At 41.3% G+C, this 16,725-nt stretch overlaps 1 protein-coding gene across 11 annotated transcripts in view; it reads right to left on the reverse strand.

Moving 5' to 3' along the window:
* wdpcp (WD repeat containing planar cell polarity effector) overlaps positions 1-16,725 on the reverse strand; it is an 82,957-nt gene that overhangs the window by 20,643 nt on the left and 45,589 nt on the right. For 5 of the 11 annotated variants that reach the window (XM_054798279.1, XM_054798282.1, XM_054798283.1 and 2 more), the window contains exons 17-19: positions 9,260-9,401; positions 3,941-4,024; positions 2,383-2,474 (exon numbers count right to left, since the gene is read on the reverse strand). In XM_054798279.1, coding sequence (XP_054654254.1) covers positions 2,422-2,474; positions 3,941-4,024; positions 9,260-9,401 — 279 coding nt within the window. In that variant the 3' untranslated portion in view covers positions 2,383-2,421. Of the gene's footprint in view, positions 1-2,379; positions 2,475-3,940; positions 4,025-4,450; positions 8,874-9,259; positions 9,402-16,725 lie in introns of those variants that run through there. The other 6 variants (XM_054798287.1, XM_054798285.1, XM_054798284.1 and 3 more) reach the window with 6 other exon arrangements.

A 16,725-nucleotide genomic window follows, 5' to 3' on the forward strand; every position in this document is an offset into this window, starting at 1 on the left:
ATTTTTTTTCCCATTGTCGCAAAATTTGTGGAATGTGTCAATAAATAGTCCATACTTAACTAAACATTTTTTATGCTGGAATGGCTTGAATTGGTTGAAGAATATGGAAGTAGCTGAGCGTCAAAAAATGGGGTGGAATAAGAATAAGAAATACAAGAATTTTGGTGCCGGATAACAACATCCGGTCACGAATGTGAATACAGTGATATCTCAGTTTCCATACGCCCAAAAAATGATTGCCAAAAATATGTCTTAGTTTTTGTATTCTGTCTCGGTTATCGTACAGCCAAACAGTGCGCGTAACAAACAGTCTGTCCGCTTAACATTCCGCTGTACTCAAACAAAGCACCACGCGCTGGTGTTTTAGTCTCTGAAAAATGTAAAGTGGTTCTTTTACAGTTGGGACACTAGATTATGGCCAGGCGAATCATTTAATCATCTTTATTGTGTGTGTGTGGCTTGTTGGTAGAACATCCACAGAACAATGAACAACTCCATATCTGTCTCCTTTCTTCCTCCTAATAAGCACTGTGCGGCCTGCGCTGACAAAGCGTTCAAACACACTGCATACTTGAGTGTTAGACGAACAAGCTTTCAGACAGCATGTGCTTTTTAATTAAGTACGCCTGCAAAAAAGTTGCAAGTGCCAAAACTTTGATAAAGAAGTTGAGAAACACTATTGAATTCAAGAAAATACTTGTAATAAAGTACAACAGTAGCATCTGTGACAATAGAATTGTAATTGTAATTTCTCAAATACGGTATCTATCTAAATGTTCGTTGTTAACACAGGTTGCAGAGAGAACGGTTTAAGAGAGACACATTACAGGAAGTGAGCCAGGCCAGCATGTAATGATGATTGTGCCTGCTGCTGAAGTTTACAATAAAGTTCAAGTGAGCAAGTATACAGCTGTAACAGTCTATTCTTTAAAGTTTGGAACGGACTAGAGTGACACAGCGTCCGCGTGACTCTTCTATCCCCTCCACTCCTTTCTCCATCATTGCCGTGTACACTAACAAGAGTCTTCAGTAAAGCTATAAGTGATGTTTAAAGTCCATTTATCCATTTCATTTGTATTTTGCATTGTTTTCTACATGTAAAACTATACTTATGCTCTACAAAATGTGTTTTGAGTTGATATTTTTGGGTGTCTCGAACGGATTAATTGGATTTGCATTATTTCTTACAGTAAAAATGGATTCGGTTTTCGTTGGGACCTTTTGGAACAGATTAATGACAAAAACGAGGTTCGACTGTATATACAAATTAAAGCCAAATAACTCACACCGCAGTATAAGAAAGAGGGAAGACACAAGATGTTAGATGTTCATATTAACACAAGCCATGCATTATAACACATACATATGCGCACGCGCACACACACACGCACATGTTGAATTAATCTGACACGTCGCCTTGACTGGTGTCGTTGTTGCTCAAGGTGAGCTCTCGCTAATAAGCTTGTGATTGACATTAAAATCCTTGTACAGACATTTAAAACGGTGATGCAAATCACTTCCATTAGCCTGAAGTCTGATTTTCAATCAAACAACAGAGTGATTCTCTAGTGTGACAAATCCGTATCAGACGGAGAACTAAACTAAATGAAGCAAGCAACGAAGAACAAGCGGTGATGTTGCTTTGTGGGATGAGATTTATGAGATACTGCCAACTACTGGCCTTGCATGCACAGTGTCTCCAGGAGTTTTATGCCATTCCAACAAGAAAGTACATTTTTGTGTACTACAGTCATCCGCGTTTATCACGGTTAATTGGTTCCAGACCCGACCGAGATAAGTGAATTTCCACAAAGTAGGATTCAATATTAATAAATTGAATATTTTCATAGTTAGAGCACAGAAACCTGTTTTGGACTTTCTAAATATAATCTTTACCATCATTAGAGCCCTGTAGAAATGAAATAACATCCCTATCATCACCTTTATACTCCTATTATTCTTTGTTTACATCACTGCAGGAGAATGTCATGTCAAAATAATGGGACATTACTGAAGACCAGTGGCCAGAATACTACATATACCTTTGTCTTTCAATATTTTTTGACGAATAATACGCCATAGCCAACCACAAAACAGCGATAATCAAATTGCGATATTGCGAGGGACGACTGTGCATGGTTGCTGTGTAAACAGTCTCTGGTGCTGTAAATTCTGCTGTCAGCTGACCCAATGGAGACAACTCCACCAGTAACAAACAACATTTCCCAAAGTGCCAGGGTCAGCAATGCTCGCTAGGTTACCTTATGCTTATTCCTATTCTTATTTATATTCCTGCGACTCGTTCACCTGCAAAGGTTAAGCTGCAGCCCGAGATAAGACGTGCGTGAGACACAACACAGATAGTGTGACAGGCAGACATACCAGCTCGTATCAGTGTCCTCGGGACGTCTGGGTTCACGGTCACGTGTGTGTGCTCCGCCTGAGCTCGGACCCGATTGGTTCATCCATTGGCGCTGGAGACAAACAAACAAAGATTTCTTAGAAGTCGTGTGAGGCTGAAGAGGTACAACACAAAGCAGACTGCTGACTATTATTGTTTATCACAGCCTTTAGGCTAACTTGTGTCACCTTAGAATACTATTCTGCAATTATTATCATTAAATCAAATATTAGTATATTACAGACTTGCTCTTCTAAAGTCTACACCACAAACAAAACCAGAAAGCTGAGAACGTCTGAGGCCGGCGGCCACTAAAGAAACATTGGGACGCTTCCCAGATTGCCACTGATTCTTCCTTACTACTCTGATTTAGATTTTCGGAATTGCAGTCAAGCTCCCACCGCCATTGTGCTCGCCCGTCTCGGTTCTTTTCTCACGGAGCCAAATGGGGGAACGCCTGCGCTCCAAAGCCTTGCCGACTCTGTCTCAGCTAAGCTGTCATTGGCTTCATGAGAAACAATGAAACTTCATCTGAGACCAGATTACAATGGTCGGGGAGCAGGGCAATATATAAAATTGTTCTACACGAGGTGGGAAATTGTGCTGTCAAAAAAAAAGAAAAAAAAGGCAAAGGCTTTTGTTTGGCGCTCTCTTTGGGATGTGCTTTCTTGGCCTCAGTCAGCAGGGGAAGACTCAGGGCAGCACAAGCACCATTCTGACTGCCAAACTGCCGACATCATTCCTTTTTAGTGTCTTTAAAAAGAGCTTAGCACCGAGCATCTCTCTCCCTCTGGACCCAAATTGGCCGATAGAGGGGATTTTGGCTGGATGGAAGGGGGCTTAGCGAAAGGCAGGGTGGACGTGGACGGAGTCATCAGTGTTACAGTCAAACAGCCATGAAAAGCCTCAGGAGAACACAGAAAAACAAGAGCGCCTTTTTATCTAATGCACACGAATCCCATATAAACACTCCAATATGTTAGTTGGGCGATGACAACAATGCCCGCCCTCCTCCTCCTTTACAATAGCGCTGTGGATGACTATATTTGTGTGAGATGCTTTGAGTGTCTTTAGTCACACTCTTTCAACATGTCATTCACACACACGGCCGTATTAAACAATCGCTTGGGTTTCGTCAGCTCGCCCGAGGCTGAACAGCGCTTCAAAATGTGCTCTGGTGGCGTTTGAAAATGTGGCTAAAGCACTGTGCAGGGCTCTGAATTTAAGAGCCAGAACTGATGTGGCTTTGACATTTCAGACGTCACCAGAGAAAGACACAGCACTGCAGCCAGGCCGCTTGGACACTCTGTGCTTTCATACGATTTACGGGCCATAATGGGCCATAAAATGATCAACTTCTCCACACAAAACCGTCCCGGGAGGCTTAATTTACTTACTGAAAGTGGCGATATTGTGGAAACAAAAGAAGGGGAATTAGGATGTGCAATAAAAACAGACTCAGTTGACATGATACAAGCAGGGACATGCTACTGACAATGACACACACGCACACACACAATGCACACATGGATTACTCACAGTGTTTTGGTAGAGTCTGAAGGTCCTGTTGTACTTTGGCCCTTGTCGCCAAAGCATACACACCATTTCTTTCTCTTACAGGATCTAAAATGTTTGAAAAAAAACAGTAGGGCTGTCAAATGATACAATTTTAATTTTTAAATCAGATTACTTAGTTTTCGAATCAATTAATCATTAATCACAATTTGCAACTATGTCTGAAATATGACAATTTTTACTGTATTTTATGAAAGAAAGATAAATTACAGGACAGGACAGCTCCAAATTAACAGAAAATTTTAATCAAGCTTAAAGATAGCACCCATGTCTGAAAATCTATTTACCTAACACTAGTTTATTTAATAGTAGCAGAACATTTGAATCACACTTTAAACGTGCTATTATGAGCAATGGTTTCATTTTAAAAATCATTAAAAGGTGTTTACACAAAAGCTAAGCAGTATCGTGTTTTACATTCTGTTCCATTACAGAAAATGAACAAAACCATGACCTTAAAACCGAGGTACGTACCGAGTCGTGATTATGGCGTTCCGTTACACCCCTAGTTCTACGTGTATTGCTAGAACACACTGAAAGTTCATTTTCAATCAACCACAATACAACACATTGTTACATTAACAGCTCACTGACAAATGTCCAATCGAAAATCAGCATTTTTGTCTTTGCAAAGGAAGAACTTTATATAAACAATGCGCCGATATGCAGTATACTAAGCATGTATATATATGTTATCTTCCTCCTCAAAAACAGTCCCTGTGCTCTCCCGTTTCTACCCACATGCGTACACACACACACAAACGCACGTACACACACTGTAAACACATCACCTGTTGTCTTTGCAGAAAAGCCTGACAACTATTTCCATTAAATTACATCTCTTTGACAGCAATTAGCATGGCATGTATGGATATGTTTCACTCTCATCATTTTTCATGACCATATGATGTGTGCTACCCAAATGGGAGAGAAGACTTCTCCTCAGCTTTTTTTTTTTAAGGATTTCACACCGTGACAACAGCTTCAGACTCCTTGTCGTACCGCCGAGTCGAGACAGGGAGTCGGTGAAACATCAGCAGAGGTTGTGTGCAAAGAGTGAGTGGGGCCAAGGGGGAAGCCGAAACTAACAGCTCTGTTCTTGGGGACACGCTGGAGCTAACAGGCTTTCCCTGTAACGAGCACGAGAGAGAGCGATGGAGGAGGTGTAGGAGACGTGGATCTTCAGATAAAAGCGGCTCTTGTCTCCCCGCCAGCTCCAAAAGGCCCAGCAGCAACATCAGAGACGCAGGCAACCAACTTGGCTTCTCCTCTTGGCAAAAAGGCGACCCAAAAGAAAAGAGATAGCGTGAAAGAGAGAAAGCTTCCCTCCCACTACTTGTACGTGAAGCTGCCGCTCACAATGGCGTATCTATCCCAATCACTACACTTGTCAGCCACACAGCCATGAGCCATTTCCTCTGCTTTGGTACAAAAAAAAGACCATCTCTAAGCTGCAACGTGATTCTTCTATTGTACGTTTTGAGTGCGTGAGCATCACCACAGTCGTTTGCTCGTCACAATTCACAAAAGGCGTTCACACAAACATCAAGCTGATCTGAGTCCAAGTGATCCACCTGAAAAGAACGCCGATCTTCTGACGGAAATGTAATTGTTCATGCTGTTTCCTGGAAGTAGAATGAAATCATCTGTGGGCGCAACGTGTTTGTGCAAGAATCTAGTGAGAAAATGTTCAAAGTTAAGCACAAAATACGCGCAAGTTTGAATGCGCCAAACAGTATGAAGACTAAAAGCCTTTGGCAGCATAACGAAGATGATGATGACTGAGGGCAAGCCTGAGCCAGCCTTAACTACACGCATAAAACAGGAAGGCTGTATAGCTGCATCACAGTTTACTAGGAAGTGTTAAAGACTGAAAACTTCCTGAATGGGATAGGGATCATACTTGAAACTAATTCAAGATCCTGTTTACATGCACACAATGTTCTTCTATTAACTAGAGTAGCACTTTGAGATTTCTTTGAAATGTAAAGTGATGTACAAATAAAATGTATTATTATTATTATTACTATTATAATATAACTCTAAAAGGTAAATATTGAATCCTTTTTCCAAATTCTAAATGAAGGTCATTTTCTGGTTGCATGCGCCTGTATCAACCAATATTAGGCCATAAAAACATGTTGTGAATTATTATTGGTGTCAAACGGAGGTGGTAAAGGTTTACTATTTGAGGAGGATATAACTGTAATAATATATAACCTTCCAATTTAAATATCGTGGAGTGTATTGCTGGGTAAGTACCATGACATGAATATTTTATACCAAAAAACTGAAAAACTGAAAGAAGTCACTTTTGTCCGTACAACTGATGGAGCACAGATGGAACCTACTTTAATCATCTGAGAGATCACAGAAGGTACCATGCCACGACAGAAAACATTTTATTTTATTTTTTAAAAATGTGCGCTTAACTTTTTCCACAGAGGGCCACATACTGTAAAAACGAAAGAATGCAGGGGACCACTCGTATATTTTTATACATATATATTTTTACAATTTTGTTATATAATAATTATATATATTTGTATCATTTATTAGTGTCAATATTTTAAGATGTTTCTCCTTACAATGTGCCTTTTGCTCTATTTTTCCCATTTTAAATAATTAATATTATTTATTTAATAATATTATCATTATTTAATTAATTTTATTTGTACAATGTGCCGCACTTACGACACCCATCATTTATGGACATGAAGCTGATTAGCCACACCAAGATATTCTGGGCAACCTGCAAGTATGAATAGCATCATGGAAACATGCATCTGCAAAGGCAAACACACAAACTTCACCAAAGCAGAAAAATTTAACATCAAGGCAACCATTTTCTCTTGATGTTATTACCAACAATAATAGGAATAAGCTGATTGACATGTAAACAGGAATACAGTATTTCTATTGCTTGTGGATGCAAGTTTTTGAAATATTTATAATATTCAGGTCAATACAGGAATATTGTGTGCATGTAAAGGAGAACATTATAAGAGGATAAATTAAACATGCTGCTTGAGTTTGGGTGTGTTTGCACAGAACATGTGTGTTGTTTGAACAAAGAGTTTGGTGTGGTAAAAGGTCACCCACCATTTGTAGTGGAGACTAGCAGGATGTTGTACTGTACAGGAAATTTGTGTTTCATAACCTTTCACTGTAAATTACTGCATCATGCAGGATTCACCTGCCTTGCATGTCACACAGGACATGCCCACTGCACACATACAATATTTACACACACAAGACTCAGTGTAGACGCATCTTGACCTCTAGTTTGTGTGTGTCTGGAGCAAAAAAGGTCACTGCAGGTGTATTGGGGGAACTAAACATGACCCGCATCACACACACACACACACACACACACACACACACACACACACACACACACACACACACACACACACACACACAAACGCACCACAAATGAGTATTTGGTACAGACAAAAAACTAAATGGCCATCTACCTGTGCGTCTAGGCCAGAACACACATACAGTAGTCCCACGTTTACAGTGGTTAATTGGTTCCAGACCAGACAGTGACAAAAGAATTTCAGCGATATAGGATTCAGTATTAATAAATGGAAGATTTTTGTAGTTAGAGCAGAAAAAACAGTTTGACTTTATAAATACGGTAAAATTTTAAAATTATTAGAGCCCTGTAGACATGAAATAACTCGCCCAATAGTCACCTTTACACTCCCATTATCAATTGTGTAAATCACATTGCGCAACTGTTATGCTGCAGGGACTCTAGACGGCTGCTAGCTAGCTAGAAAGATACAGCAATCATGTATTAATTAATTAATTAACAGTGATATGGCAAGGGAGTGATAATCGAACCACGATTTTGCGAGGGATGAATGTTCTCCCAAGATTTGCTTGGTAACCTATAACAAAAATCTCATAGGAATGGTGTTGGTTCTTTATTATTCTTTTTCTATTATTTAATTGCCTAGTATATCTTGACCTACATTGGATTGTTTTTTTAACAATATCATTTAAATATTCAAATATCAAAGTGGTGCCTACAACCTTTAATTTTTCTGTATGCGGCCCTTGGAAAAAGTTTCAGTGCCCCTGAATTACAAAAATTGAAAAGTGAGGAACAAGTGGAGTTGGTCGCTTCTGTGCTTCAGTTTCGTCTCTTCTGGAAAGGCTTTCTACACCATCTCTGTTCTAGTGCTTCTACACTCAAAGTTGGTAGAATACAGTTGTCCAAAATGTTTTGCTGAGATGAAGAATAAGATTCACAGACAACTAAAGACTCTATTAACCTCTGTATGTTATTGCCTTCTCCAACGTCCTAATACATTTGTCCATATGATGCAGAACCTCTGCAAACATGCACGCTAACCTTCCTTCCAAACCAAAAGCACCTCCCCCCCTCTTGTCCTCCCTCCTTCCATATACACTGTTGTTTGTCCAAGGATAGGACATGCTGCAGGTGATGGAGACAAATCATGGAGGAGACAATTAAGAGGCTTACGAGCAGGATGAGGGTGCGTGTTGAGCATCACATTAGGGAAGAAAGAGAAACCTCACGCAAGCTGGCCTCAGTTACACACAAAAAAAATACTCATTTTAATTCGTCAAGCAGCATGTGGCCTGTAGGTGTATGACCTTATGCCGCAGAAGTTAAATACCTCTCGCGCCTCATTTGGCCTCCTTACTCTCACACTCTCTCAGACCTCTGCTGTGTTTTAAGCACCGATGAAGGACTCATCAGACATGTTCATCTAGTTTCCGCGCAAACGTTGAGTGGCATCTGCTGGGCCGTCGGCCACACAAGCCTCAGTGAAGAATTGTGAGTGTATAATCAGCAAGTCGCCTTGATCCCCTCTGGTATGTGCTCTCGGGAGTGTTTGTCAAAGAGCAGCAGCACAGCCTGAAGTCGTGACAAAAAAAAAGGTCTCTAAAGCCATTTGGTGCCTTAAATGCATTTAATCAGGCTGGAAATAGCACTTTGATTTTTAAAAACCCAAATTAGGACTAAATATCAAACAAAAACCAACATTGAGTGACTTTAAATGGTTAGTTTAGCTGGAGACGTGTCTATGAGATTGTCACACTGTCCATTTGGCTTTGTGTGCCATAATGATCAAAGAGGGTCTGAGTTTTTAATTCATTTCAATTGTCCAAAATGAGATGTGTTATTAAACAAGCGTGAAAATCCAATCCTCATTCATAGATGTAAGAGAGGCCTTTAAATGCGGGTGACGCAATCAAGCGTATGTTTTAGATGTAAAGGAGTGCTGGGGGGAAGCAAGTCACCTTCAATGTCTTTTGGGTTAATCATTGTGATTATTTCCTCACCGTCGCCTCCGAGGGTCCGCGCCTCCATTTCACAGGCCTTCCTCTTGGCCACCTCCGCTAGCACCACCTCACCCTTATCGCGGGCAACATAATGGAGGTCCTTTGAAGGTAAAGCAAGAAAGAAAGAAAAGTTAATCTAAAATGAATCTAGGCGACAGTGACAATACAGTAGTTCTTTTTTGGGGGGGAGGTGGTAAGGCGGGATGTTTTGGCGGGAGAAAGAGGAAACAGATGAAATGAAAAATGAGATGTTTGAAGCCCGACATCAGACAGAGCAACGGTTGGATGAAATGTCGGTTCCTGAAAAAGAAAAAAAAAAAAACTTTGAAATCAGCCTGCTTGCACCTCAAACCTCCCTCCCTTCCCAAACTACCCCCCGTGTACCCCACATCTCTGTGGTTTTGAACTGTGGCGGGATGTTATCTGTCACATTTCAAAAGTGGGAGAGGAGGCGAGGGAGCGAGACGCCGCTTTCCTCTCTTTACACAGAAACACATCCAGCCGAGCGTATTAGCACAGCTGCCTGTTGGAAAGTCTCAGTGTGTCCCTCTTTGAGCCCTAAAACAGCTATGAAGGCAGCGTACAGTGCTAAACGACGCCAGCGGGAGCCTGATTAGTTTTCTAGGCCGCCATACCATTTATCAATGAACACGACGCACCACACTGGTGTTTGAGGCCCTCGAGGAAACAACACGTACCAATTCATCTTTTTAACGGAAAAACTAAAGCACTGGTTAAATAAATGAGATTAAAACCGTTGTTGAGACTTGCAATGGTTAGTAAATAAAAACGGCACAGTCGAGCCCTCAGGTGCCTTAGAGCACAATTAGACTAAATTGTAAACATTCATAAATACCTACAGTTCCTCCAACATGGACAAAAAAATCCTAATTTGGATTAAGATCAAACACATTTACAGATACTCATATATACACCTGAATTACAATATAATCGACTTATGCATTGTTCAACAAGAAATTAAGGAAATTCTCAAATGCTGCACAAACATCATGAACAAAAATAATCCATACGATGAAGGGTATCCAAAAGATGGCGTGGAATAAGACCTGGTCAAACCAAAAGTACCAAAAATGTATAATTAAAATACGAAAAAATTTGTATATATTAGCTCATTGCCATGTAAAGAAATAACAAAACAAGGGGTACCACAAAATTTGGGATGAACTGAAAACTTACACCAACAAACTTGTGAAAATATAATGTCCTTGGTGGAGATGATAAAGCTCGTCTAATTTAGGGATATGCGTTTAGTGTGGAGAACAGAACTGAGAAAGTGATCATGCTGGAAATAAAACCCGAAAAAGAACCGCAGTTCCGATTATCAATAATTGTATATTTTCAAATGTCTACATTTGGCCTCAATATAAATAGGGACACATCATGAAGAGTTGCTCTTATGCAGTGGGAAGGCAGGTCAGAGTGCTTGACCAGCTATAGAAACTGTGATAACAGTTGATTGTAGCATATGTGGAGTACAAAAAGCATTCTTTCACACATGCACATGGTTTCCAACACAAGGGAGAGTGAATGGAAACCCTCCTAAAGTGACTTGAGGTGAGAGTGAATCGCATCCTGGCCGCCACAGAGGGGTTCCTGCGAGTGGCAGGGCCTCCTCGGGCCGGGTGCAGGGCCTGAGGGTCCATCAAAGACTCCGGCATGTTGAAGAGAGCCTTCCGCCTCAGCGACATCACAGGACAAGAGCGCTGTGACTCGGGGCTCGCCGTGGATAACCCTCAGCTGGCTAAAGGCAGCCCCCAGCTGGGCCTGCACTCTGCCCTAATACCCCCATATTGTAGGCCAGCTTTTGTACCCCGGGAGAGGAACGGGGGGCGGGGGGAGAAGGAGAAGAGCTGCTGGTTTCCACAAGAGATGAGAAGCAGAGGGGAACGCAGGCTGGTGAGCGAAAGGGAACGAGAGCACGAGAGGTGGTGAAATTGAAAAAGTATGAATGGGATCAGATTGGGTAATTACAGTGTGGCGTCTGCCCTCTGTGGCAACCGGTTGGAGGGGAAATGTGAAAATGGCCGACGACAAGATGGCCTCAAAAAAAGCAACTAAATCAGCTCCTGGGACTAAAGTGATGTCGCCACTCAATTAGACATGAGAGAGGATCCCTAATTGATGACATCACTTTAGGCAGGAGAACAGACGAGGCGTCTTTATGAAAGTGTGTGTGTGTGTGTGTGTGTGTGTGTGTGTGTGCGTGCGTGCGTGTGCACGCGCAGCAGGAACAGATATTGGATGACATTCACAACAGGACAATATGAACATTTTACACGGAGCGCTTTATTCCAGCTTAGCTGCTCATAAAACCGTCTGGATGTGGAGAGACGGACCCAGCAAGGGAAAGAGAGAGAGAGAGAGAAAAGAAGACAACAATGAACAAACGTGAAAAGAGGGAGAGACAAACTAGCGGGAGACTGAGAGAAGAGAAGAGTATCAACGCAACTAAGCGGGGATAACAGTAATACTGTGCATAAAACCATCAGATATTACACCTCTTATTTCCCCGCGTTCAAACGCAACACTAATCTTATTTATACAAGAGCTTTAGGGGTTGCAGCGCGCCAGCTAACCGCACTGATAAAGAGGCCTGTTTTTAGTGGGCCATTTTTGCAGTGGGGAGGGGTGGGGTCGAGGCTAAAAGCCCAATATTGACTGATATTTGGGTTTGTTCCAAATAAATGACGGATTAGGTTAACTGGCACACGGTGGCGCTTACAGCACATTAACATTGGCCACGGGTTCTCTGTCAAACTGGATCACAACATGTGTGCACACACAATGAGGATTTGCCCTTGTTATGCAATGTAAGCCTTTAACTTTGATTTGACTGCTATCAGACGTCATCTCAACTCTTGTTCTTGTGTCAACTCTGGCCATCAATTTTATTACCTCAGCCAAACTTCAAATTGAGGTGGGGGGGAACTCAGTTGATCTCGATAAAAAGTGCAGGTCCATTTTTTTCCACTTTACTGACACTACATAACATAAATAATACCTTAGTTTCCTGCATATGTACAGGAGGTGCACACAGTGCTCTATGAAGGTGTAAAATTTGATGCTACGCATTGTCTTTAAATGTTACATGTAATGAAGAAAACGATGCGTTGCTGTTAGTGCACAAAAAGGGCAACGTGGTGTGCAATACTAGTCTTGTTGAGAGCAAACAATCAGGGGAAACCGGAAATTCACTGATGAAAAACGAAGGACGGTTTTGTACTTTGGTAATAAAAGCAACATATCACATGTTAAATAATAATTACAAAACTGATTTTCACAATCATGGTTGGCTTTGTAGAAAGTGTGGTATTTATACAACTGGACTGACACACCGAGTTTCCATGAGAATTTAAAAATTTGAATTTTGACTATTTTCTACCAGATAGTCTCCAATAGTACATAAAAAAACCCCAAACCTTTTGCGCCTTATTTTTTAACTTTAAAAAGGTTTTCCAAATATTTGTTTATAATAAATGTTTCTTCATGCAACCCTAAATGTGTCTGATGAACATTTTTTGTCGGAAATCCTATTATAATCACGTGACTCAGAAAACTACTACTTTTAGACAAATTAGACTGAGCAAGTCGCAACACAGTTCTTAAGATGAATTTGTCAGCCACATTTTGACGCCATGTTGAATTGGTTTTATATCATCGTTATGTTTTTGCTGGTAAACAAATATGACACATTCAATTTTAGCATGCGTGTGTAAATGTCTCTTTGGCGGACTTTTATCCTGTGTTGGCGCACACACAGCAAACGCTGGCAAGCTGACTGGATGCAAGCGCAAAAGTCTGCAAATGAGAAAATACACTTCACTAATTAAGGCAGGCTGTAATCCCTGGACATGAGTATATGTGCTGAGAATGCACGCACGCACGTACGTGTGCACGCACACACACACGCACCTGTTACTAGCAGCCTTGTGTTTGACTAGCACCTCTATCAGATAGACGTTAAGGACTTTTTCATAACGCTAATTACTCATCTGAGAGACAAAAGAGAGCTTAATGGTGAAGACGTGTGATACTTCCATCAGCACCAGCAAGTCTGCTGTCAGATTGGGCAGGAAGATAGTGCAGGAACCCGTCTTTTCCTGCGCATGTTTGCTACGAGAACCAGCACAAGCGGGCCCATTGGGAAACAAATGAGCTGGCATCAGATTCTGCTATCACACAATTTGATTTAATTAACAAGCTGTATCAAGCGCTAACGACCCAGGAAGAGCGGGAGGGGCGAAAAGGGGGTGGAGGAGAAAAAAAACTTGTCATCACTTTGGCTTATGAATGACCTAATAGCTTATTTTTATCAACTCATTATCAAAGGCTAATTAGGCAGCCACAGAACAGCGCCAATTATGACCAAAAAAATTTGTAAATGACTCCTGGTAGAAACACCCCCCCTCAGAAACACCACTCCACCCTGGCCACTGGTAACCAAACCACCACCCCCACCCCCCACGGAATACTCCTCCCCTTCAATTTGGGCCAACACTAAAGTGTTTCATTTTAACAAAAGGTTTCTTCTTTTGGTGAAAGACTGAGGACCTCCATTGTGAGCTGGGAAACAATGTGGTCCTGGGAGGGGGCGCAGTTCGTGGTTGGGGGGAATATCACATGTCATGCTGTGTAGTTGTAGAAAAGTTATCTGCAAGGAGTGTGTGGATCTAAGCGAGTCGCTGATGCGTTATTGAGTTGTGCGGGCAAGTTGGACGTTAGAAAGAGTTGAGGGCAAGGATGAGGGTTGCCCTCATTAACCCCCATACCCCACCCACCCCCAGCCCCACCAGCCAAGTGGCAAGTTAAAGTAACATAACAGCCTAATTAGAGTGCAGGGTGAAATGTCAGTGTTGTTGTTTTTATTTTACTCTTTTCTAATGATGCAAAGCTGCTTGCTTGATAGCTGAGAACAACAAAAACAACACTACTGGTCACTGAGCAGCATTTTTAGCATCATCTTCTTGTAAATCCGTTGTTAAAACAGAGGAAAATCAGAACACTTCTGGTGGCTAACGATGGTACGCGGCTCCACTGCACTGCAGGCCGCTGGGTCCTCTTGGCTAGCAGTCAGAAATGAACCAGGTGTTTCTCCAATGCTGCGTCTACATAATCTAAACTGGTTGCGTGTTGTAATTCCAGTAACAACTTACAATCAAATATTAATTTTCTACAAGTTGTGAAGCCGGATTTTAATAAAGTTAACAGTCAAAAGCTAGCGCTTTCACAGCCACATGAAGGTAACACCATCTTACACCTACGTCACGTCGTTATGTACATGTATGATGTATTATTATACTGTTATGTAAAGTTATGCTGTGTTATCACAAATGTATATATTATTACTATCTTAAGCTGAACTGGATGGGTTTTATGCAAAAAAAGCAAGGTGAAAGGCCGTGAATGTTGAATCATGACTAGGCGTGGATCCACTGTTCCCATGTTTATTCAGTTTGATTCCTACATTAAAAATGTATCCATAGTTTGCCTACTTTTCTGTTTTTTCAATCTCCAGATAGTTTTTCGATGCATATGACCACCCCCCCCTTTACTTCCGCAACACCCTCTTCCCTGCACGCTTTCAAGGTCCGCATGCAGCTTCGACTCCACCTTTTCATTGCAACTTCTCCTCTCTGGTCTGTATTAAGTGTTTCAGAGCAAAAGGGGCCCCGATGGATAAAAATAAAAGGGGGCGGGTGGTCGGGTCAGACACATGGAGGAGCGTTTCAGCATGGAGTGGAGCAAAGAAAAGAGGACGAGCGGAGCAAGAGGCGAGCCGGGGCCGCTGAAAAGACGGCCATCACACCTGCTCCCCAACACTTGAATGGGTTACAAGTCAAATGCAAATGTGAGTAACAAGGTTAGAAGAGTGAATGGACTGCTAAAAGAGGTGGTACAATACTAAAAAGTGGAGCCTCCTTGAGTGTGTGAACATCAGTGCTCAACATATGAAACTCAGGTGGCCCTGGCCTGGGCTTAATTGTGTCACATTATTATATCACAGACCCAGTGGATGTGAACTGCATCACTTTACATGGACAGCTGCAGCCATCGGCTACAAAACATGAAAAATGTTTGAATCGTCAATTAAAAATTAAACTTGGAACGCTTTCCACAAAATGAATGTACTACTGTACATTATCTGTTATGTTTGTTTCTTTACAGGTTTGTCATAATTATGATTTTTTTGGGAGGAGTATGAATATATTTTCTATAGCATCATAGTGAGTCATGCAGGGTCCCTTGTGAACACCCATTTAAATAAAAAAAATGTCCTTGCTCATTTAAGGGTTACAAAGAGCTTTGTAAGCCTTTTTGGCATCTTTAGTCAAGTTTTTAATGTAAGTCGGAACTTATACCTAAATCACACTGTGCATGTGAAGAACATACAAAATACAGTAAAAAAAAAAAAAATTAAATACAGTAATTAAATGAAAGTCATAAAAAAAAGAGAAAACAACTTCTTACTTTTATACATATGGTTGTCTTGCACACTGGAAGGGGCGTTGTAAGGCAGGGAGTGACAGGTTTATTGAGAGAAGGAAGTCTCAAGAACAATACCATCGTGCTGCTTAGTTATCACTGTCCATTTCATAGCAGCAGATCTTTCACATGTTCAAAGATAACATCTTTATCCTTGATGATGGTCAACGCAATTGAGTGGCTTGGACCGGGCATGCAGCCAATGTTGATCAGTGTTTCTCCACTTTTTGCAAAGTCAATTTCACTTCACTTACATTACTCATGGACAGCCAATACCGATACAGAGCTAACGTTTCAACTTCAATGGCACTAATCAAAATAACAGAGGAAATTACCAATGCATAAAGTGCAGTATTTATGGAATTAACAAAAGCATTCAATACAATTCATCAAAATATTTTAATTAACAAACTAGAAAGGTATGGAATCAGAGGGTCAGTTTAGCTACTTAGCAAGCAATATGTGAAGCTAGGAGAATATACATTCATTCATTCATTTTCTATGTCGCTTAATGCTCATTAGTGTCGCGGGGGTATGCAGGAGCCTATCCCAGCTGGCGAGAGACGGGGTACACCCTAGACTGGTAGCCAGCCAATCGCAGGGCACATATAGACCTACGGACAATTTAGAGCCGCCAATTAACCTAACATGCATATTTTTGGAATGTGGGTAAAAAGCCGCAGTACTCAGAGAAAACCTACGCACACAAGTGGGGAAACATGCAAACTCCACACAGATGATGACACAGAGATGTCCAACGGAGATTCCAACTCTTGACTGTGTGGCCAAGAATATACATCTGCTTGCTTAAATATATTAGTGCCATACCCCAGGTGTCAATACTGGGACCAAAACTGTTCACCCAATATATAAATTACATCTGAAAAGTTACAAAAGCCCTAAAGCTAGTATTATTTACA

The sequence above is a fragment of the Dunckerocampus dactyliophorus genome, chromosome 14 (assembly GCF_027744805.1).
Source record: "Dunckerocampus dactyliophorus isolate RoL2022-P2 chromosome 14, RoL_Ddac_1.1, whole genome shotgun sequence".
Taxonomy (NCBI): Eukaryota; Metazoa; Chordata; class Actinopteri; order Syngnathiformes; family Syngnathidae; genus Dunckerocampus; species Dunckerocampus dactyliophorus.